Source organism: Phallusia mammillata, chromosome 4 (genome assembly GCF_965637545.1).
Source record: "Phallusia mammillata chromosome 4, kaPhaMamm4.hap1.1, whole genome shotgun sequence".
NCBI classification, from domain to species: domain Eukaryota; kingdom Metazoa; phylum Chordata; class Ascidiacea; order Phlebobranchia; family Ascidiidae; genus Phallusia; species Phallusia mammillata.
In genome coordinates, this window is record NC_137255.1 from 25,893,133 (window position 1) to 25,916,504 (window position 23,372).

Below are 23,372 nucleotides of genomic sequence, written 5' to 3' on the forward strand. Positions count from 1 at the left end.
TAGTTTTGTCGAGGAAAGGCCAGCATCTTAAATATCAAAAACAGATTCACATGTTTTGCTTGAATTTGCTAGAACTTACTGTAAAAGATACAGTTTGTGTAATTTGAATACAAACAAACCAAAACATGTAGCCGAGGACTGTTGGCACCGTATCGTTCGGAAATGAGTGCCAAAGTTTCCTGCTTTGTGAAATTTAATGCCATTTCGATACTGTGATGCAGGAAATTAAAAACAAAACTGAAATTGTGACTGTAAAATGCAAAATCACCACCTTTCGTCAGTCAATGGTGCCAAGTTTTAGGTCTCCAGACAGACATGTAATCGAACCTCGTTTGTTAATCCGCTCAATGCACTGTTTAGAGGAGTGACAAGATTACTTTTTGTCTGCTGCCGTCATGTGTAGTTCATTTCGAGCTCTGCGAATAGCTTCAAAGTCGTTTAGCACAACGCGATCACGCTTGTAGGGCGTGCGCGTGTTCTCTGTTCGCTCCCGGTCTGAAGTGGTGACGAGTTTACTTGAAATAAGTTCTTTAGTCGAACAGAGCCTTGCTTTACAGGACAGCTTTCGAATAGAGGGTATTGTTCAGTACAGAATTCAGCCTTAATGAAGCTTCAAGTCTGTTGAAATATGCATTGAAATGAGTAAACTGACCGAGACAAATCGGTTTATTTTTTCGATTGTGGTTTTCTGTTAGTATTTTCCGTGTCCCTGCTTTTTAACAGTTTACAGCAGAGCATTGATTGCAGGAAAGTTTAAAGAATGTGGTCGTATCCTTAGCTCGTTCATCTTCTATAGAACCACAATAAATCATTAACGAGTTTGTTTGCTGAGCTAACACATGCCGTTGCCGTGCTCTACGCCAAGTGAACTAACATACTAAGATCGTTTGACCAGCGAAAAACAGTCATAAATATATAACCCAGGCTTGCTTTCAGGAATTCTGTGTTGCTGTGGGTTGCAGACCATTTGGAGACATAAACAGACCAGTTAAACGGAAAATGTTCAGATTTTGTATTGCATATTGATCCTGTTTTAAACTTTTACAGAATAAGTCTTCATAACTTTGATGTAAACACTGTGCCAGATTATGAAAATCAAAATAAACCAGGTTCGAACTTATGATGATGCTGGATTTAGAAGACGGGCAGCATGTTTGTGTTTTAAAGCAGAATGTGAAACTGAGGTACATTTCTGTGATTTTGTCCATATCACTTAATTACACAACTAATGTAAAGGTGTTCAATAAAGGATTAATGTTTGGGTACATTTCTGTGATTTAGTGCAAATCATTCAACAACACAACTAATGTAAAGGTGTTCAATAAAGGATTATTGTTTAGATTTTACTAATTTAATATGATTACTCAAGATTAATATTTTTTGATAACCATTTAATTACAAAGCATTTTTCATTCAGGTAATGTTGGTTACCAGCAGTCGTTATCAACATTTGTGGGTTGTTCCTGGGGGTGGACTGGAACCAGGCGAGGATCCTGAAACAACGGCAAAACGAGAAGTAGAAGAAGAGGTAAGCTGTAACCACCATAGTCTCTGTATGTGTGGCTTGGTGGCCAATATTTTAAGTAAACAGTTCCCTAACGAGCACTTTCATTTCAGGCAGGAGTAGTGGGTGAGCTTGGAAGGCTGCTGGATGTGTTTGAGGTAAAACCTTATTATTTATGCAGTAGTTGTACCACTTGTTTATAGTTTGCAAAGTCAACCTATATGCAGTGTGTATTGTGCTTGTATAATTTGAACAGTTTTTTAGGAACTTCTATAAAAATTAGAATACTTCTAAAAATGCATAAGGTACCCTGGATAACCTAACCTGTATTTTTAATGATTTTTAGAATGAGGAAAGAAAAACCCGGACTTATGTGTATGTGCTGATTGTGAAAAAGCTTAATGATGAATATGAGGACCGAAAAGACATTGGACGTACACGGAAATGGTTCAGCCTAGTAGAAGCCCTAGACAAACTAAGTGAACACAAACCAATTCAGAAAAGATATTTACAAAAACTGATAAATGACCAGGTAATCATACCAGCAGTTTTGCCACATGTTGTAATTTTGTTTATAGTGCTGGAAAATGACAGCAATTCTTTTTTTTGTGTTCTAGCATCATCAGCAAACAGCAAAGAATTGCGCGCACCGGTGTTTTCATGAAAACAATAGTAACCTATCAATACCTAAATGTTTGACTCCAGAAGCTGTCATAAATGAAAAGGATGGCATAGTTGAAACAGAACTAAAAGATGCGATGCGAAATAACACAGCTGCAACTGTTAGGACAGTTTCACCTCACATCAAAAGTGCATTTTGGAAAGATATTGACTCTAACCTTCTTCCCTTGACCACAGAGCCCTGCACCAAACATCAAGTGATAAATACAAGTTAAAGTGTTTTTATGCATGGTTTGCCAACAGGTTTTATTTTGTTCTGTGCATTTGTTCTTCTCTTCGCTTTATTTTTCTTTCCACAAACAAAATTTTCAGTGTTGCCTTGTCATGCTGCAAGTGATGCTGTATTTAGATACCATGATTTCCCCGCCCTGTGCATAAAAATGCATGGCAACAAACAAATTTTATTTACGACCACCAAAACAAGGTATGCGGTCTTAAGACCCCCGCGACTCCCAAAACAAGTTTTGATCGTTTTTACATTCGTCACACCGATGGTAAATATTCGTACTCGCGTATGTGTTCATGTTCTTCGCTTGCTTCGCATGTACTCGCCTTCATTCCTCAACGATGTTATTTGCTCGCTGTGCGTAACTACACGAGAGCAAGCAGTTACTGCCCAAATGGTGGTCGAACGCTGTGGTATTTTGGTAAATGTAAACATAAACATAAGTCCTTTTTAACTTGGCAAATTTTTGCAACGTGTTTGAAATATCTGGTCTTATGAGTCCTAGGTGTTGGAAAAGTGCAATCTTTACATTAAAGCGTTAGCCATGTTGCCGAAAACAGACCTTTAACGTACTAGAACCCATTTGTATACAAACCGCTGTTTATCCGCTGTGAACGGGCTGAACTTTTCTGCGCCTTTTTGGTAGTTCGTTCTTTTTCACGAGCCGATTTATTCGAGCAAATTTGCTTTTGCGGTCACTGTAGTCTCGCTTTATTCGTACCGTGCACGCTTTCGAAATAAAAGACAGTAATTCATATACCTGCAAGTCACAATTAACAAGCTATCTTTTCCGTTTAGTTTAAATCGACTAACCCCAGCGGTTCCCAACCTTTCTGGTGCCGTGACCCATTGATAACATTTGCCAAGTTGCGTTGACCCCCAACGATGAAATTAGTAACCCTAAATGAAAAATGACTGTATTTTTTCTCAACAGTAAGTGGACAATGAGTTTATTTTATTGGGGTTGGTGGTCCATGGCCTAAATTAAGTTGGGAACCATGCCTTAGGCGACCCTAGGCAAATTGTCAAGCGACCACAGGTGGTGTCGCTACCCACAAGTTGGGAACCGTTGTACTAACCAAAACCATTTCTTCTGGTTGGCGTCAAACTTCCCCCCCAAATAACTAAAATAAAATGGACGTAAGTTGCTGCCTTTTCAAATATACTTCAACTGCCTAACATTCTTTCTAACACATTATTTAAAATTAATTCGTTTTTTGGGGGTTGGTTATAACCATCGTAGACACGATGCATTTTTATGAAAATTGCTGTGTCAGTTTCAGCCAAATTTATTCCTTTTTTACCGAACATTCCGATTACACTCAAAAGTTAAAGAGCTTATAAGTGGATGCGTTTTTTTACAAAACAGGCGACCCAACTTTCGGTCGCGATTCACACTTTCGAAAACAACCGCGTCTGGTGTGAATCTTGCTTAGCCTTAGACAAAAGTGTACTCTGCATCTTTTCGCTTGTACGTTTATTCCTTGTAAGTTATAAAATTATACCTGTAAGTAGTGTGAAAAAGAACAGAAAAAACAACTTTGGTGGCAAACAAGCATTCTTACTCCAGCCTTAAAGACAAGTGAGATATGCATTTAGCTCATTGGATTTGTTGTGTAAGGGAATTCCTTGAAACATTATGTTTGTTTGAACATTTTTCTTCAGAAAATATTTGATTTCATAGTTTGGTTGGTTTTCAAAGCAAAAGTAATTTTACCGCTTTATATTAGTGAACGGTACCTTTTATAAACTGTTTTTTCCCTGACAACACAGATTAAAGCAGAATACTAAACTGATGTGTTGAAATCACACATTTAAAACGTGATTTTTTTGCAATGATTACAAAAAATTAACTGCAGTTTGTATTGAAAAACTTGCTGCTTTAAAAAATGTCACTAAAGTTTATATTTTCTGGTACAGTAAAGCTGTATCCTACAACTCTATGGCGCTGCCAATCAGTTGCAACAAGACGCTGGACTCCAGAAGACTATAATGTTGAACAGTTGAAATACGGTGATAAAAGTTCTCCGAAAATTGGAGCATCACTTAGATTGCCAAACAAAGCACCAAATCAGCCTCCCAAAAATCGAATGCGTAAAGGCTATCTAACAAGGGGAGTATGTCGTGGAAAAGGTGCAGAACTTGAACTACAACAGTATGGTGTTATTTCAGTGAAAGGAGGCCTTTTAAAGCATGGACATTTAAATAACATCACACAACAAGTCAATCGATTTGTAAAAAGGAATGGAGTGCATGCAATTTGGAGAGTAGAAGCCCCGTACCATGCTATTACTAAGCATCCGTTGCAAGCTGTCATGGGTGGTGGCAAGGGAAAAATTGACTATTATGTGACACCAGTTCAAGCTAGACAAGTTATATTTGAAATTGGTGGGAACTTAGAATTTTCTACTGCCTTCCCTTTTCTGAAAGGGATCGCCAATACTCTGCCTTTTCCAGCAATGGCTGTGGAGTACGAGATGTTGGAAGAAATGTATGAAGAAGAAAGACGCTTGGAGGATGAAAATGAAAACTTTTTTACATTTCGTGAAATTGTGACAAAAAATATGCAGGGAATGCGATCATTTGTTTCACTTTCAGATTACAAACATTTTGGAAAAATGAGATAATGCTTTGTTTGGTTGTAATTTTTACATGTAAATCATAAAAATTTTCATGTAATATTGTTTTCATTAATAATCCTTGTTTATATGTTACAGATTGATAAAAAGCATTCTTAAACTGTGACAACCAAATAACATCAAAAATGACGGTGGTTGAAATCTACTCTCATTCTATTATGAATCGGTACAAGTCCAGCCTCTGCACAAAAGCATCACTTTTTATCCTTATTACCCTTGTGTTGACTTTTATACCACCCTTGCTTATTGCCTATCGCAGTCAAGGTTTTTGGATCACCACAAACACGTACCAAGAGCAACCTGATGTCAAGTTCAAAAAGGAAGCAATGATAATACTTGACACTCCACAACCCGGGGGATTCTTTGCATGGAGCACATACTCTAACTTTAACTCCTTGTTGCAGCAGAACTTACGTATTCCTTCAGTCAAGTCAACTGAAACTGATGTAAATGGTGATGGCAAATTTGATCAACTGAATTTTACAGCCCAGTTCCCACTCGCTGCATCTGAGAGCATTACATCACTGCAAATGATTCTAATCTTTGATTTCAAGCTCTACAGAATGTCAACTTTTCAAATGGAAAGCTTGGCATATATTGCTTTCTCATCCTTGACTCCTGGAGCAAAGTTTACAATTTTTGGTGACTTAAGGATGTATCAAAAGATTTCATTAAGACACAGAGGCACTGACACCCGGTTTAATACTAGCATTGTAAATTCAACTAGCCTTTTTGCAAGTGATTATGATTTGACAAACATACTAAGCAGCTATTCGCAGAGAAATGTTACAACTGTCTATGCTCCGAACTATCCCATTTGGAAATCAGGGCGTGGAGCCAGTCAGCCTTTTACGATAGAAGTAATTATTACTTACCCAACAGAAACTATAACATACACACCTGGGTTTTGGGAGCTTATTAAATGGGGCTGGGTTCAGTATGTGACAATACTCTTGTTGTTTCTGTGGGTATTTAAGAAAATTAATGTAGCTGTCTTTAGTAGTCAGGTATTTCAAACAATTGTGGAGCGTCCAAAATTAAAGCAACAGTAATCTTGTTTTTATTTTGCTGCTTTGTGGTATATTTTGTAAGTTTTACATGTAGTGATTAGTCTCCCTAAGATGTGAATACTTTATTTGTAACACCTTTTGTCAAAACGTGTATCATATGCATATTTTACTTTTATATTTTTGTTTGATACTTCAAGTGCGGTGGTACTCTAGCTTTTCTACCAACGATAAACTGTGACTATTTCAATATTTGTGCTTTCCAACCAAACGGTTTTGTTTTTGGTTGAGTTCCTTTGCATAATAAAGTATTTTTGTAGTCACATAGAGTGATTATTTACAAAACTATATTTCCATTTTGACATGGTGCATATGTTTTAGTTGTGTAAATATTATTAGTTGGGCAGCACTTTGGTTATACAGTGTATTAGGTTTGTGAGGAAGCTTCTTTTATTAAATACCGCATGTGGTTTAACTGTTAAATGTTGGAAACATAAACCTTTGTATAAATTGAATTTGTGGTAAAAGTAGACCTTAGCCCCAGGTAAAAACTACAACCGCATAGTCATTGACGGTAAACGATTCTGCAAGTGTTGGGGTGGCCGTTAAATTTACATCATGGCCAGTCTTGATTGTAAACTGAGGCCAGTGTGTTTCCAATCCAGTGTGTAGAGTTTTTTATTAAGCAAAACGCAAAACTTAATATCGCGCAAAACACATGGTACAAAATTCAGCAGGGAACACTAAATCACATTTGCAGGCAAACGACTGGAAACACAAGCTTCCTCACTCCGTAACGAAGGGAAATTGTGAATCCACAACACAACTATCAAATTTAGGACACACAAAATACAGTACGTTTAAATGACTTCTGGCTTTGGGAAATTTTATAAGTTTATGATGTTAAATCTAATGCTTTCGCATGACAAACACTACACAAGGACAAGGATATCAAACTGACCAATGATTTATAACACTTTTGTACACAAGGGAATGTGGGTTTATTTCGTTATTTAGGCACACTGATAGTTCAGCTTTTTAGTCAGGTAAACGAAAAAGCAAAAATAAAAATGTATCCACAATCAAAAACATGTGCCGTTCAGCTTTACGGTTGACCGACCAAGCGTAAAAATGTGAAAACACATGAAAATAAATTTTGGTGCATTTCGAATTTTATTTAAATCGTCTTAATTTTTTAGCAATATGTTCTTGCCAAACTTTTTCTTATCTCCGAAAAGAGTGCAAAAACATGCATACAATTTTGCATGGTCTAATTTGAGGTCTGTGCATAAGCATAAACCTTGACATGTTTCATTAGGTTTAGCAATGGTAAAACTAAAGTTATAGGAATGTGCTGAAGCATTTTTTTCATATCAGCATTGAGCATCTTTTATTAACATTGTTGTCAGTTGTATCAAGTCGAGGATACGCCCCTATTTAAAACGCTGTGAGTGGTCAGTTGAGAAAACCCCTGACGCGCAACTTCGGAATGTGATACCGGTGTGCGCCAGCCGCCAGTCTTGCGTACATTCTGTGTTGATTGAACCGTGAACCAACTAGTTGGGGTGACATTGCAGTTTAAAATAGACATTTGAGACTACAAACAAATCTTATCAGTGCACACCAATACCGATAACTAACAACAAGATACCTTTAGGTATAAACTATAAATTGGAAGAGTTGCACACAGTTTTGCTTAGTTTGCAGTGCAGGCCCACATACTTATTATTAGGAGGTATTTTCAAAAATGTAATTGGAATAAATGCATGTTTAATTGCACAACGGTTCACGTGGTCATTAACTCTTTCGTTTGCTGCATTTCAGACCTTAGATTTTAGTTTATTTATTTTTGTAGGCGTTTGATTGTTTGTCTAACTTTCTATGCATTTAAAATGTCAGACGAACTAACCAAAGCATTGAAAGAAATTGATTTGTCAAAACCAAAATGGAGCCAAGATACATATGGTGGAAGGGCTAGGCACTTTTTCAAAGGTACAATACAATATTTTTAATGCTCTTTAGACCTTTTGCATCTATGCACTCAATATGAATAAGATTGCTATATGGCTATGCCTATACATCTCTACATGTCATTATGATTTACTGTTAGTTGCATTTTTTGCAAACTTATATATAACAATATATACACATGAAAAAAGAAATATGCTGGGCTATTGTATTTAACATAAAAGGTATAATTGGATTTGTAAAAAGTTCACTAAAAATTACTTAAAAAACGTTTCAACTTTTTTTGTTTGCAGTAACCAATCCACTGAATGTTTTGCTATCTAGCAAAGATTTGGAAAATGCAAAAACACTGGTGCTAAAGTCACGGTATGTGGCTCAGCTGTGAAATGTTAAAAACTTACAGATAAACTTTCATTTGTGACAATTTAAGTGAAGGGGCCGAACTCCCTTCTGGAACAACTGAGGAAGACCTCTGGACAGCAAAGTACCGATATGACAGCGCTTTTCATCCAGATACGAAAGAAAAAATGTTTATTTTGGGCCGGATGTCTGCTCAAGTTCCAATGAATATGACAATTACTGGTTGTTTATTGACCTTTTACAAGTTGGTTTCATTTTTTACAGTTTACTTGAAATGTAGTGTTATTTTATTGTTTATATTACCCTTGTACTTTATTAACAGAACTGCTCCAGCTGTGATATTTTGGCAGTGGGCAAATCAATCTTTCAACGCTATTGTAAATTACACAAACAGGAGTGGGGATGCTCCAATTTCCACTACGTAAGTTGAAGAGTAACAATTTTAATGTTTCTAAATCTCCCAACATTTGTGTAAACTAAAATTTGCTGTGATTCGGATGTCACATATACATTCAATAAACTACACTGTTTCCCATGTTTTATTTTGAAATGTTTAATTTAAAGTATTTATATGTTGTTTGAACTAAAATGGTTGCATTTATTTTATTAGTTTATATGGGAAATTGTTTTAGTTTCCTAATTTTGTAATTTGCATATTATTTACACTTGTATATTTATTTTGATTCCAGCAATGCTTAAGTAGTGTCATTTACATATTGTTTTAACTTACATTGTTTTATGACTGTGCTGTAGGCGTTTGTTCACATCCTATGTTTTCGCTACCGGTGGAGCTGTAGCTACTGCTCTTACTCTCAACTCCTACACAAAGGTGTGTTGAACTTTTAAATTGATGTTATATAATGCAAATAATGTTGATTAGACGTAGGCTAAATAGGATGTTTGTTATGTAATCTAGTAGGGAAGGGCCAAAACTGCAGAACGGCATGAATATGCAAATTTAATGCTTGACTCAGTTTGTACAACTGCTCGGCCGAGCACCGAGCATCAAAAAACAGCGATCCCCATCCCTATAATCTGGTATTACCCAACAGTGTTTACCATTTTTAAGGTCTTTTTTCTGTATCGCCATTAGCAGAATAAAATTAAACGTAAAGTTATGAAAAGATGTGGAAATATTTCATGCACCCATTTGAGTTCGCATAACCAGGGTTCAAAAGCACTGACAAACAAAAAAAGACTTAAACTAATCTTTTTCAGATGCCGTAATATTTTAAGCATTGCTGTTAAGTTGTGTCTTGTGTGGTGTTCGTAGTCGCCCCTCTTTAAGCTGTAGACAGTGCACACTGTTTCGACTGATAAGGTCTCATCAGTGCAGCTGGTGACGAGAGATTGGCCGTATTGGCTGGTGCAGCCATCATATATTGGCTTGATGCTTCTACATAAACTCCTGTTTTGTATTGCAGAAATTACCTTCCTTGGTTGGGCGATATGTTCCATTTGCGGCTGTTGCGTCAGCAAATTGTATCAACATTCCTATGATGAGAAGCCGGTAAGTCGTGTCATGTAAATAACAAGGACGTAAGATAACGTGCATATCGTACCCTGACGCAACATATCGCTGTATCATGCAGTGTGGTGTAAACCGATGATGTAAGCATGCAATTGCGACGTTCTGTGATATCGTTTGCGAGTGTGTCGTACGCAACAATATTGTGCTTTTCTGGATTTTGTAAAATGCGACAAAAATATTTCCGGAACTTACTAGCCTCAAATGTGGTAGACTTTTAAAATACATTTATAGTGTCGTTGCGACATTGTAAATAGACACTTAAGCTCTGGGAATATGAACTGTGAAGTTGATAAAAACCCCAATTTTAAATGATCTTTGTATGGTTAAGCATCTCCTATGTAGTCTATTATGAAGTAACGAAAATATTTTGTAAACTGTCAAACGAGGAATTTGTCGAAAAAGGTTGGGAACCACTGCTTTAAATACTTGTTTTAGCATAAAACCTCTAACAGTTATCCTCCACTACACCACTTCTTATAATTTGAGGTTTTTACTTTCCCTAGGGAACTATCTGAAGGAATTCCGGTGGTAAGTGCAAGTGGGGAGAGGCTTGGAACTTCAAAGAAAGCAGCACGAAGCGCCATTTTCCAAGTGGTTGTTTCGCGAATTGGGATGGCACTACCTGGAATGGGTGAGCTCCATGCCTCGTGCATCTATTAACAGAGGTTATGGTTAAAAACTTATGTACAATGTGTTGCAGTATTCCCAAGGTGTTTTGTGGTTAATATCTGGTAGAGCTATTAACGTAAGAACTCCCAGCAGAGAAGTTTTACTAAATACCGATAGATGGCGTAAAGAGCGCAGTTATTTAAAATAACAGTCAGACTGGGATAAGGTTAGTGACTAAATTCAACATAAAGAACTAGGTTTAGGTTAATTTTACTGTTGTTGTTTTTACGAAACCTCAGACCAACCCTAATAGCCTTAACTGTCAGCATTTTTCACACAAATTGCATTTAAAATATGTGCGTGCGCCACCTACCGAAATTTAGCAAATCTATCTACTGTGAGTTCTTACGCTAGTAGCTCCACCATGATGTATGGATCTGTTTGAGCACGCTATCTTGTTACGTTCAAACATCACTTAAACAAATATGCATACGGTTTGTTAACACAAGAATCTTACATCATATACTTCAAGAATCAAGACCCCTGCTATTTGTATGAGGCTTTTTATAAAGGACGAATAAGAAAACGTCTAAATGCTGTAACTTTATTACCAAATTACCCATCAGTTTCCACAAAGCAGATATTAACGAATACCCAACAATTGAAACCCTATAATCATTTGATGGAAGAAACGAAAATTCGTAGCGTTACGTAACGAACTCTGGATGTTTATTTTTTTCCATTGCTAGATATTAAACCGCTGTTTCTTATTCTCCCAGATGCTCGGTACCGAGTATTTGGGTACTGGATCAGCTCGGCAAATCCCTTATATTTACATTAAGTTGTATTTTCTTTGTGTGTCATTCGTTTGTAATACTGGAATTGTATGTTTAATTTCAGCTATTCCACCCATCATTATGAACCGACTAGTGAAAGGAAACTTTCTAAAAGTAAGATTCATGCTGTCGTTCTTTCCGATTTTGGAAAGGAAATTTCTTTTGTGCATATCGAATCGTACTTTTGTTGTTGTAGATTTTACTCAAATGGCCTGTCAAAGGGCGAAATTTTTGGGTTAAAAAATACAAAACGGCTATTCGGACCCCGTAAAGAATTTTTTATTTCAAAAACCTAATTTTTATTCGCAATTTTATATTTGAAAAATTCCAAATTGACTATTTGGGTTTAGAAATGCAAAATATATTTTTTTTAAATTTTAATTGTGACGCACATATCTGTGTTATTTTTGTTTGATTGCATGCTAAGAAATTATTGTAGTAAAAAAATAAATTAAGTTGAGTTGAGTTGGGTATATTTCGCTTGGTGAAAGACATCATAGTGACCCAATTGCACTAAAACAATCACCAAGCCGGAAATAGCTGCGCAACGTTATTGAGCAAAAAATATAAAGGGCACGATTGGTGGATGATACCAAAACGCGCTGCAGCTACACCGTATTATAAAGCGTTATGTGACTAGGGCTCACAAGAAAGTGAGGTTGGCGTAGTGTTGGTAAACACGACTGGGGGTGGGACGTTGGTGGGACCACTCGACGGGGCCCTAAAAATATATGTTTTAAATGTTTTTTTTGTTATTTACAGAAATACCCCGCCATGAATGCCCCAATCCAAGTCTTGCTTGTTGGATTCTCGTAAGTAAAAGAGCGATTTTAGTTTTGGTTTTCAGGTCCACTCGTTACTCAGACGGACCAAACAATATTTTGCTTTGGAACCAAGTTGATCTTTTGAAAATATGGAAAATGCAAAACAGACGACTAATGTGGACTTTTTGAAGATAATCTAACCAACTTTGTGGCAAATTTATGAACACATTTAGTTATTCATTCTTATGAAATCAAGACCGGCATCACCGGTATCTATAAGCAAGCACAAGGATATGATATTGGTGAAACAGTATACGCATAAAACAACTGTGAAAAGTGTATGAAACATTGTGGCACATTTTACAGGAATTTTATGACAAACTTGAAAGCCACTTAAAATTTACAACTTTGAAATTCCTAAACAATCTATTGTTTTTAGTCAGGCTCCAAACACAACCTTGTAAAATCTTGTTGCTACTTTGAACAAATTGTAATTCAATTACAGACTTTCCTTCGCGACACCGTTGTGTTGCGCCTTGTTTCCGCAAATGAGGTGAGCGTTATGTTTAGATTTTGCTCTGAAAATATTCTAGCTACTAGCAGTTTATTTATAATTTCTTGCCGGAATTATTTGATCAACTTTATCATAATGGCGTTAACTTGAGACTACAGTTTTCTAACGTGGTCAAATGTTCTAAGGCGCCTGGATCCATATACAGGCACAAAAAAAAACCTTAATCGGGATTCGTCCCCGGGAGCGTCCTCGGTTCGAACCTCGTAAAAAAATCAGTGTTTTATGCAAGTTTGTGACCGTAACTAATTATACTACTAAGCTCAAAGTTGTATTCTATTTACATTCATATAATTTTTATGAACAGTTCACTTGCGGTGACCTCATTGGAGAAGGATCTCCAAGATTCGATTGCTAAACAAGATCCTGAAATCAAAAGAGTTTATTTCAACAAGGGGCTGTAGAGACCAACACCGGGCGTATCAAAATTCGTTTTTAACCCTTTCATAGCACATAACGCTTTTATTCGTTTTAGAAACGCTTCTATCTTTTTACCCTCATTTAACGGAGATGTTTTAACACTAGACTTTAAGACCTAAAACTTTTGACCGTTTTAACAATCACACGTGCTCTTAGTGTGCTATGGTCCTGTGTTTCGATGTCATAGGTTTGCAGCCGATCTATACATTGAATTGTTATTTTACCTTCGTGCTTGTCTGCACAACGGATATGGTTGGTCTGACTCATCATTATGTGTATTGCTTTTTACATTTTAGTGAATTCTTTATCTTGAAATAGCATCAAACAACACCTATATCTGTGAGGTGACTGCAAACAAAGGTCGATAGCGATTTATTTTTGCTTTTGCTAAGTTTATTGCTTCTGAAAAAGCTGTGCTGCTTTTGCACATACAGTTCAAGAGAGCCCTTCAAAAACCAACGCATTTCATGAAACAGATAGCAAGTATGGAACTATAACAAAAAACAACACATATCATAATTGGCAACTCAGTTCAGTTACATGCTCTTAAAAGACATTCTCTTACAGTTAATTGTACAGAAACAACCAATACGACGTCAAAGGCAATTTTTAGGCAAGCTTTTTCATTAGCTGCTGTTTGAAGTCCGTACAAAATTGCAGATGGCATGTACGGAACTTAAACACATATCACATTTGGCAACTTAGTTCAGTTACATGCTCTTAAAAAAAATTCTCTTACAGTTAAATGTACATTAATAGCCTTTAAGACGTTGAAGGCATTTTTTATGCAAGCTTCTCCATTAACTGCAGCTGTTTAAAGTCTTGTGCGTTACTTTGCTGCAGTCCCGGTGCTTGGCGATGTTGGAGGTGTAAGCATTGTGCATTTCTTGGCATAATCAAACTGCGGGTGAACACTCAGCAGCTGTACGGTCTCCGTGGCGCAAGTTGATTGGTTGCCGTTGTCTCGTCTTAGAAACAAGTCCGAGACAGGGGTTCCATGTAGGCTGTCGCGAAGTCGCTGGTTTCTGCGGGAACTTACTGACCGCGCGAGGGCGTAACAGAGCGCACCGAGCAGAGCCACACACGTGAGGTTGGAGAAAGCCAGTAGAGTTGGGATCATCCAAGAAAAGGCCTGGTCTGAAATTCAGCATTGACATGAGTTGTATGTTATGCGTTTAGCATACATATGGGTTAAAGCTTGGTAATTCTGGGCAACAAACTCTTGTATCTATAGACCTAAAGCAGCAATTTTGTAGGCAGCCCAACTTGCCCTTGTTTAGTTATTACTGAAAAGGATTAACTGTTGATTATTTTTGATGTGCGTGCCGCAAACTAAATAATATAGTCAAGAAAGATCTACCGTTATAAAAAACTTTATTGATTCTTATACCTGATTTTGGGGGTTTCTGTGGTGTTGGATTTTGCTTTCGCTTTTTGGCAGTTCGTTTTGTTCTGACGTGTACAGGTCCGGTGGTGAAATCTCGTTGTAATATCAAACTTGACTTTTTCAGCGACGACAGTGGATCACCAAAAGATCGGCCCCATCGGGTTCGGTTTTGTGTGCACTGTCAGAAACCAATGCAATTGCGTGATGTTGCACAGAGTTGTAAGTCGGGCCGGGTTCGGGCTTAGCTTTATTAAAACAACGGGCTTGATTCGGGCCCGACTTTATACTATGTGTCAGCATTTTTTTGAATAAAATTAAGTATTTAAGTAGCTGGTGGCTGGACCTGACCTAATATCAGACAGCCACTTTGTTCAAGACCAATCTTGTATTGTGTTTGTTGTCTTGGTCTTGCCTAAGCCTGCAATGTATAGGCCTGTCAATCAAACTTTCGGGTCAAACGGGCTTTTTAAAAACGATTCGGTTCGGGCCGGGTTCAGACTTCAATTTCAGGCCCGTTTACAACTCTCACGTTGCAATGGAGGTTATAATGGGTAGCGTTATGTGGCGTTCACTACATGCAGACCAAAAATATCAATTTTCTGTTGCCCTTCTTTCAATGTTTTGTGTTATTTGGTTTTAGACTCTAGCACAGTGGTTCCCAACCGGGGAGGAATTCCTCCCTAGGGTTCAGGGGAGGAATTTCATAAAAACTGTAAAAAAATAAAAAAAAATGGAAATGTTACAGAATATTTTTGCATATACATTAGGGATGTCCGTTATAATTTGGATCCGGTTCACATTTAGAACCAGTTGTAAAAGATTCTAAAATGGACATCCCTAATTATAAGGTCGATTTCAAATTGCTATAATTTTTTATGTTATATTTGTTTTTCTTCTTGTGGGGAGGAATGGATAATTCGAAAATGGGCAAAGGGAGGAATGTTACAAAAAAGGTTGGGAACCACTGCTCTAGCATGTCGTTGTTTTATTATGCTTTACTCGTTGCTTGCTTATTTTAGGTTATTTTCTTTAGTTTTTATCAACTGATTCTGTTACCTTGGGAACCTATAATATAATACATTTGAAGGCTTTCATTTTGCTCTTTATAATGTAGCCTAGTTGGCCTAAGCTTTTGAACATATTTTACCTTGGGAACACAATCTTCGTTGCAAAGCAAAGCGTGGCAATGAATGTAGAAATCTGCGGCTTCTCCCAATTTAAACACTTGAAACATGAATACCGTTCTCTTCCCAATGCCGTTTTCTGTTATTTCGTGTCGAAAGTGAATTGATCTCGACGGACACCTAAAAACAGAAACATGACAATCCAACTTAACTAATGCCTGCTATTTACCTTGGAAGATAATTTTGGAAAATAGGCGACAATTGAGTAAAAGCTGAGCCAATTGGCGATATTCACAAAGAAATAAGGCCTACCTAAACACGAACATTTAATATGACCCAGAATAACCTATTTTGCAGTAAACCCCGGTTAAACCAGCAGATTTAGTTAGTCCGGATCTTCCCCTAATTCGGACAAAACTTGAGGTACAATTGATTTGTAATGTGGGAAGGCTGTAACTTATCGACATCGGTTAATCCAGGTTTTCGACTAATCCGGACAGTATTTTGGTCCAAACGGGTTCGGATTAGCCAAGGTTTACTCTACTCCATAATCACTGATGATAAACAATAATTAAAACGAGTTTTAAAATTCGGTTTTATACCTGTCTTTTATTATATCCACTGTGTCAAAATCCTTTCCCACAGTGAAATGGGGAGAAACGTAGCAATCCAGTAATGTCAGGTTAAATTCACTATCTTCTGTTAGCTCGAGCGTGACGAATAACTCCTGACCAATCATGTACGAAAGAGGCAAGTCAAGTGCTGACGTCATGATCCCGTTTTTGTTGGGCGCTTCTGCTCCCAAAGTCATTTCAACGCCTAGGTTTCCGTTTGTGGTGTTAAATGGTTGAGGCTGGCAGCAACTAAAAAGTGAAAATATCTTGCAATATAGTGAAAATATCAGTGTGCACTGTCTGCAGCTTATCATTTATTGGCTCTATATGCTTTTACAAAATCGGTTTTGTTTCCAAAACGTAAGAATGCAACTCTTTATGGAATGCCAAGCAGGCAGAATATAAAATCTATGTAGGTTTAAATCAATTATTCATCGTTTGCAACTGACTTACATTGGTTTCAAGAGGGTCTTCATGATAAAGTCAATTGGATATAAGCAACTGATGTTCACCAATTTCACAGGGTAACCGTAAAAATCCGCGACCGTCTTCTCAAACCAAACCTGGTTGGTGACAATCACTTTCCACTCTGGGGATTCCCCCACGATACGCGTCATCGTATCGCAATTTGTGAATGTCGTAAGAAGAATAAGGCTGTGGGGTGAACCATTAGTTAGGGGTGTATGTGTAGTTTTGAACTGTAAACTGTGTGGAGAGACCTAGAACTTAGGCGGACATTGTTTTAACCAGCCGTTTTGAAACTTGTTACATAAAAAACATACGTCTAACCATTTAAACAGTTTATTTACACAGTTTGCTATTGAGCAGGGTTACTTGTAATGAGCTAAGACACAATCATTTTATAAATAGGCTTGTACAGGTAACAAGCACTTGTAAATTACGTTTTATTCTTTTAAGGTCAAATATCATGTTCAAGTTTACCTGTATTGTGTTTCCCCAGCTTTTGTGGTATTAGCAAAAGCTTTGCAATTGTTTTCATCCGGCTGATATTGACTTGAAACATACAGCGCACTCGTGATGTCATCCATAGTGACGTCATGCTTTAAAGCGTATAACGTCACCAACCAAGCCGGCAGCGTTACACGAATTGCGTCATTGTTGCATTGTACCTCCAAAGCTTCTGTAAAAAAATTACTTTTCAGTTCTTAAATATTGTTCCAATTTAATTAAGGGAATTATAAAGGCTTACTCCATGTGCATTTTTCTTTACTTCCCATGCACCGGTATCTGTTTGTTTCAAATTTGTTGGCAAGCTCACACGTACAGTTGTTTTCACACGGGTTTATGATACATGGGTCGTACGGGCGCTCTGCTTCGAACGCACTGGAAACTTTCATAAAAACGTGAAAAAAATGTTAGACAATTTATTAGTGTTGCTACAAGGTTAGAATTGCATATCTACTATATTTATTTAATAAAAACCGAATTGCCAGCGATGCAGAATGAAACGTATTCATTTTAATAAACAGACGTTTTGACAAAAACAATCGGTGAAAATATAACGTACAAGCGGAAACAAGCGCGTTTATATACACATAACTTTTCTGTACGTTTTATTCTCCATCGCTGGCAATTTGATTTTTATTAAAGCTACTATTTAAGTCCGTGTCTTGTGTACCTATGTTTATTTAGTTTTCATAAGATATGCTTTGAAGTGCAATAAGTCTATGTGCTTAACTAATTCTTCAACGTGTCGAACAATAGTTTGTCTAACCTGTAGTTCCAGCTATGGTCATTGCAAGCCACACACAGAAAGACAACCTGTAAAAACGTAAACATTGTAGCATATTTTTTGTTCATGTTAATGCATCACATAAATGACTAACCTCATTTTTTTTAACAAACGCATGGCTTCCATTTTTTGCCATTAACTGCTGGCTTGATGAATGTACTGCAAAAATAGTTACAAACTAACTGTCTTGTTAAACCACCCAACAACAAAAGTTGAATATGTAAATAAATATAGTTCAACACTTCTAATATCAATAAAACTGCTTTGTTACTCTTTAGTTAATTTCTCATAAGATTTGCATGTAATGTTTTATAAAGCAACTAGGTTCAAAAACAAATCTCGAAATAAGCAAGTTGGCCAACAGTTTTGCAATATAAGAGTAAATGGGAAACCTAGCCTACACAAAGCCACTGCTACTTTAGTGTGAAACTTGCCTAATTCTAGTGTAGCCGGATTACGCCTATAAGTTCTAGAAAACCCACGGGGTTGCTGCACTTATCGTTTTTGCCTTCGGTGAAAAACAGGCAGCAACACAAGATGCTTGGAACTTTTCAACCTCCAGGCGTAATTGTTGTCGTTTTGCCAAACTTTAACCGATTTGGGTTTTGCCAAGCTATTTTTTTTGAATATCTTAAACAGTTATAGCGGTTGTAACTACACGAAAAGTGAAAAGCGTTATTCAAACTTAAAGTAATAGTCTTTGAGATTAACCTATCCATTCTACACACATTTGTTTAATTGCATTTGTTTCAATATCGAATTCGTGTGTTTTCCAGTAATTTGAATATCTGCTTGAAAAACTCGTGTGTCATATATCATCTTTGTCAGCGATATACACCGGTTTAGACTTGAGTCCACATAGTCACGGAATTTCGGGATTGTTTGTGTGATTTGATCTGAATTCAGTACTATGTGTAACTTTAGTCAATTGAAACGTATAGATATCACTCGACTATTGGTAACGTTTAAGTCCACTGAAAGCTATAGTTAACATGTTTAAACACGACTGGAGTCGTCTGTGCATATAACGTCACTGTGATATTAAAATAGATCAAACATTTCGTCATAACCCAAAACACTCAGTCAACGAAGGTATAATCCACCCACTATATACTGATGTTAATCATCACAATAACTCCTCGCCATAGTGTTGTGTCACAATAAACGTAAAGTCCGAAAGTTATTACCTTACGAGTTTTGTTTTGTGATGTGTGTTGCCTGTCATTAGGTGGAGCTAAACATTTTCTGCTGTACCTAATTTTACCTTGGATTTCCAAATAGTTTAATTACATTCTACGTCTAAAGAGGTCTTTCTGATATCCTCAGCTAAACGAGCAAAGACAGATTCAAGTATTATTTTTGATTTTATTATTGTACAAGACATTTTATTTCCCCGCGAAGATTAGAAAAAAAGGTTTCTTTATAGTTAAAGAAAAATATATGGTTAATTGTATCAGATCAAATGTTTTACTGAAATGTTTACTGAATTCGGGCAATATGTATGTACTCTTAAACTAGTTAATTTTAAAAGTCGCGTATGGGTTTTATGTTTAAATGTCTCATATGTAAAAATACGGTAATTGATATTTTTAAAGAAAGTGCGTTAATCGGGTGTTGCATTGAGGACATTATATACAAACTATGAATTCATGACTTTCCTGCTCATTTTGATCAGTTGAAGCAGTAATTGTAGTTGTTTCGTCGACAGGATCTTTCATCACAACCACTGTGTCATCCAATGATATGTAACTGGCGCGGGCAATGGCTGTGTTATTGTCAACATGTGCTTCATTGGTCTTGTGAACATCGAGTTCTGAAGAGACGTTGGCTTTTTCGGATTGTTTTGATGCATTGATCTGTTTGCCTTTAACATTTCTTTCATCTGTGAAACACCAAAAAGGTGAACAACAAAATAGAAACATTTTTGGTTCCACAACGGACAAGTAATTTACGTAAAACCTTTAAAACACATGTGGCTTCTAAACTGTTGTAACGCTGGTTCGGTTGTAAGTTACAAAAATCCAATGTAGTGTTGTTGTTGCTTTTATGTTCATTCTAACATACCGATTTCTTCATATTCATGAATCTTGAATTTGTTTTTTGCTTCCCTTCTGCAGGAAAAAAAGTCACAAAATCACGAGATAAATATGATTTACAACAGATCATTGTTCAAACATGAACCTTTCACGCTTTCGGCAGAGAATACACATAATGGTCAACGTTCCACCAAATACACAACCACCGGCAGCGGCAATCACCACAAGCAGCAACTGGTTGTCGAGTTTATTGTCTAGAAATAAAATAAAAAAACTTAGATAATTTTAAAAATTAAGCGGAAAACTTTTTTTATTGGCAAAATTTGTCAACGTTTAGTTGAGTTCAGATAAATGGATGTGATTTTTAAAGACAATGGATTTAGTTTGAAAAGATAGAAATGCCGCCCAATTGACATCAGATACAAATAATCGACCACCAAGAAAAAGTAGTTTGCCAGAACCCCAACAGCAACTTAACTTCCTGGTCATAAAACGCTTTAAAAAAAGTGTATGGTGTAATGATTTGTGAAGCATTGGTTATTGGAATTTCTATGAACAGTAAAGTTGTGTTTTGAGGTAAAGGTTTGTATATTGTTATTCTCCTCTCTTGTGTTTGTTTTGTATGCGTTACGTCACCAATGTGCAAAATTTCTACGTCACCTACCCCCTTCACGCCGTATCAAAAATAGAAACTGATACGCTTATGGTTTTAGTTTCTATACTGGGATGGACTTCTGTTTAAGGATGCTTGTTACACATACACGCGACATGTAACAAATAACTTAAATGTTATTACAAGTGACATTAAACATTTGTTCCGATATATTGCAACGTGTTTTTTTGTGATGTCACCCTGGTGGTAATTATCGGAGTTTCCAAAAGTAATGAATAAGTTTGACAACAAGTTTTGGGAATTAATTTAGTCGCAATACTAAAAAATGAATGCCCTGACAGTCATTCCAAACAACTAATTTCTATATTTGTGCATCAAGCCGTTAACGAAGTTTAAGATAGATATGACGGTTCGTTTTCGGTTTGTTTTTAACCCAATGGTGACATGGTGCTTGTTATTTTCTCCAACGTACCTAATATTGTGCTTGACGCGGTACTTGGTATTGGACTTGTAGTTTGTTCTGCAGCAGTTGTGGGGGTCCTCTCTGTGTTTTTAAAAATATTGTCAAATTAAACGGCATTTTTTGGCTGCATTAGGCCACATTTGAGTGTTGTTTTTTTCACTTAAACATATGAATTTACCTGGCGACGGTTTTATGCTTGTTTCCACCGAAGTGCTAGATGCTGTACTTGACATTGTTTTGGTGCTTGGTTTTGAACTTGTAGTCCGCGCAGCAGTGGTAGTAGCAGGAATGCAAGCTGTGAAAATTCGATAAACAGATGACGTTTAAAACATTGTGGATAAGTCCCCTAAATATTTTCCAGGTTTCCATATGTAGCTCCCGATTTAAGTGCTGATTAATGGTACATGGTTTCGGATTAACCAAGGTTTTACTCGTTCTATTTACCTCTACCGCATCTTTGGCAAATATATCTTGAGTTGGATGAACAAGATACATCACGCCACTTGTACGGTGGTTTAGGGTCATGTATCCAACCCATTATCACGCAATTCTCATTTTCACCACGGTTGTTTGGTTCACGACCGTTCCACTGTCCCACATTAACACTTGTTCCGTCAGTCCATTGGAAGGTGTTTGTGTTTCCGATGCGCTTTGCACCAATATACAGAGAATATGGAAAGTCTAGAAAATAACACAGCATTATAAATTAGCCTTTTGTTAGAGTTTTTTTTCTGATAAAATAAAGTTCTTCGACATAATATGCACACACATATAGCCCACATATAACCATCAATTCGACTTGTAAAGTTGATAATTCATCACACCAAAAATGTTAAACACGTTTCAAATGCAACTGGCAGGAAGATAACGCTCCATCTTTCAATGTATTGTACACTTACCCGTCAAATTCATCATTTCTACTAAAAAATTTTGAATTCCTGCTGTTTTAACGTTTGCCACTGTAGCAGTTTTCGTAGCACATCCATCTTCAGCCTTCTGATATCCCCTGGCATATGGTTCGTAAACAATAAGATATTCATATCCTTGGAACGAATGCCACGTTTGCGCGTTGACAAGTTGCGCAAATATTGATATGACAACTATTAAATGTTTCATTTTCTAGTGCAACAAACTTTACAATTATTATTACCTGTTAAGAACATATAGTTGGTCAAAATTTAATAAGTCATTTATGCTCTGATGTTTTTTAAAACTTTTTCTTTTAAAAAAATTATTGTAACCGGCAAAACTAAAACTAACTGATTTGTACTGACAAGTAAGCCTACAATTCACTTACTAAAGGTACCAATAACGTGTGAATATAGCGAAAACAAATTATTATAATATCTCTTGCGTTAAGATTGAAACAATCATGTGAATAATTAACCCTCCCACATTAACCAACACACGTAGGTGGAACTCATTTATCACAACCACAATGTTGTGGTATACATAAAATGTGCATATATGTGGCATATTAAGCTTAATAGGGTTCTGTAGATCTCTAGCTACGCTATTTTGATTGATTGACAAATTCCATTGATAATTTGATAATTTGAAATCACAGTGCATTTCATTGTTGTTGTATACATGGATTTAAATGAGGGTCATATGCAAACGTTTTGCATATTAGGCATAATAGGGTTCTGGAGTTTTAAGAAGATCCCTACGCTCTTTTGGCCTATTTGAATTTGCATTGATAAACAACGATAGTTCAAATTTTCGAAATACGATATATTCTGTAAAAGGCAAAGGACAAAATTCAACGACGGGTACCTGTTTTCACTTAATCCTAAACCTATTCAGGAAAACACAAATGCATTGTGGCGAATATATTTTACACGTCAGTCGCTGTACATTTTCTTGTTGATTTGTTTGTGGTATCGTTTTGTTTTTATGTGTTTATGTTATTTGGGATAGCCTTTTATGTATTTCACTTATGCAAAATAACGTCACTTTAGTTCACCTTGAAATGTGATTCTTATATGTTATATTTTTAACGTCACTAAAATTGTTTCTTTGTTTTCACCTAGTCCCTTATTTCCACTTAATGCCGTTTTCGTTTATTTTTCTTTGTTCTACTTGCAAGCTTTTTTTCACGCACTGTATTTTCCTCGCCGCATTTTTCGCATTGTTGATTGGCGCTCCCGGATGTGCCGGGTAGCCTTGTAAAATTCTGTACGCCGGAATTGGTCAAAGGTCCGCGGCCGAGTTTGGTTTCGCACGTTTTGTTATTGGGCCTAGGATCAAGTAAAGCGGCATTTGT

The 23,372-nt window shown here is 36.7% G+C and overlaps 5 protein-coding genes across 5 annotated transcripts; 4 read left to right on the plus strand and 1 right to left on the minus strand.

Moving 5' to 3' along the window:
• The first annotated feature begins 1,019 nt into the window (after positions 1-1,019).
• LOC145225102 (diphosphoinositol polyphosphate phosphohydrolase 1-like) lies at positions 1,020-3,168 on the plus strand. The gene is made up of 5 exons (XM_080091741.1): positions 1,020-1,184; positions 1,418-1,528; positions 1,618-1,662; positions 1,851-2,036; positions 2,122-3,168. Exons 1-5 carry the CDS (start codon positions 1,089-1,091, stop codon positions 2,398-2,400), a joined length of 717 nt encoding a protein of 238 aa, XP_079947867.1. The 5' UTR covers positions 1,020-1,088; the 3' UTR covers positions 2,401-3,168.
• A 70-nt stretch (positions 3,169-3,238) lies between these two features.
• LOC145225101 (large ribosomal subunit protein uL16m-like) lies at positions 3,239-5,129 on the plus strand. The gene has a single exon (XM_080091739.1). It carries the CDS (start codon positions 4,301-4,303, stop codon positions 5,036-5,038), a length of 738 nt encoding a protein of 245 aa, XP_079947865.1. The 5' UTR covers positions 3,239-4,300; the 3' UTR covers positions 5,039-5,129.
• Positions 5,130-5,168: 39 nt separating this feature from the next.
• LOC145225098 (transmembrane protein 231-like) lies at positions 5,169-6,380 on the plus strand. Its single transcript, XM_080091736.1, has one exon. It carries the CDS (start codon positions 5,176-5,178, stop codon positions 6,100-6,102), a length of 927 nt encoding a protein of 308 aa, XP_079947862.1. The 5' UTR covers positions 5,169-5,175; the 3' UTR covers positions 6,103-6,380.
• A 1,473-nt stretch (positions 6,381-7,853) lies between these two features.
• LOC145225096 (sideroflexin-1-like) lies at positions 7,854-13,450 on the plus strand. The gene is made up of 11 exons (XM_080091734.1): positions 7,854-8,049; positions 8,319-8,391; positions 8,456-8,629; positions 8,708-8,806; positions 9,139-9,214; positions 9,810-9,895; positions 10,420-10,547; positions 11,426-11,475; positions 12,124-12,173; positions 12,631-12,678; positions 13,004-13,450. The coding sequence occupies exons 1-11, from the start codon at positions 7,950-7,952 to the stop codon at positions 13,098-13,100; spliced, it is 981 nt and encodes a 326-aa protein (XP_079947860.1). The 5' UTR covers positions 7,854-7,949; the 3' UTR covers positions 13,101-13,450.
• Positions 13,451-13,508: 58 nt separating this feature from the next.
• LOC145225093 (uncharacterized) lies at positions 13,509-18,220 on the minus strand. Its single transcript, XM_080091730.1, has 9 exons — positions 18,089-18,220; positions 17,977-18,023; positions 17,452-17,592; positions 17,184-17,382; positions 16,695-16,895; positions 16,230-16,490; positions 15,651-15,807; positions 14,507-14,681; positions 13,509-14,253 (listed from the first exon to the last, which is right to left on the minus strand). Exons 1-9 carry the CDS (start codon positions 18,118-18,120, stop codon positions 13,946-13,948), a joined length of 1,521 nt encoding a protein of 506 aa, XP_079947856.1. The 5' UTR covers positions 18,121-18,220; the 3' UTR covers positions 13,509-13,945.
• Between the last annotated feature and the right edge of the window lie 5,152 nt (positions 18,221-23,372).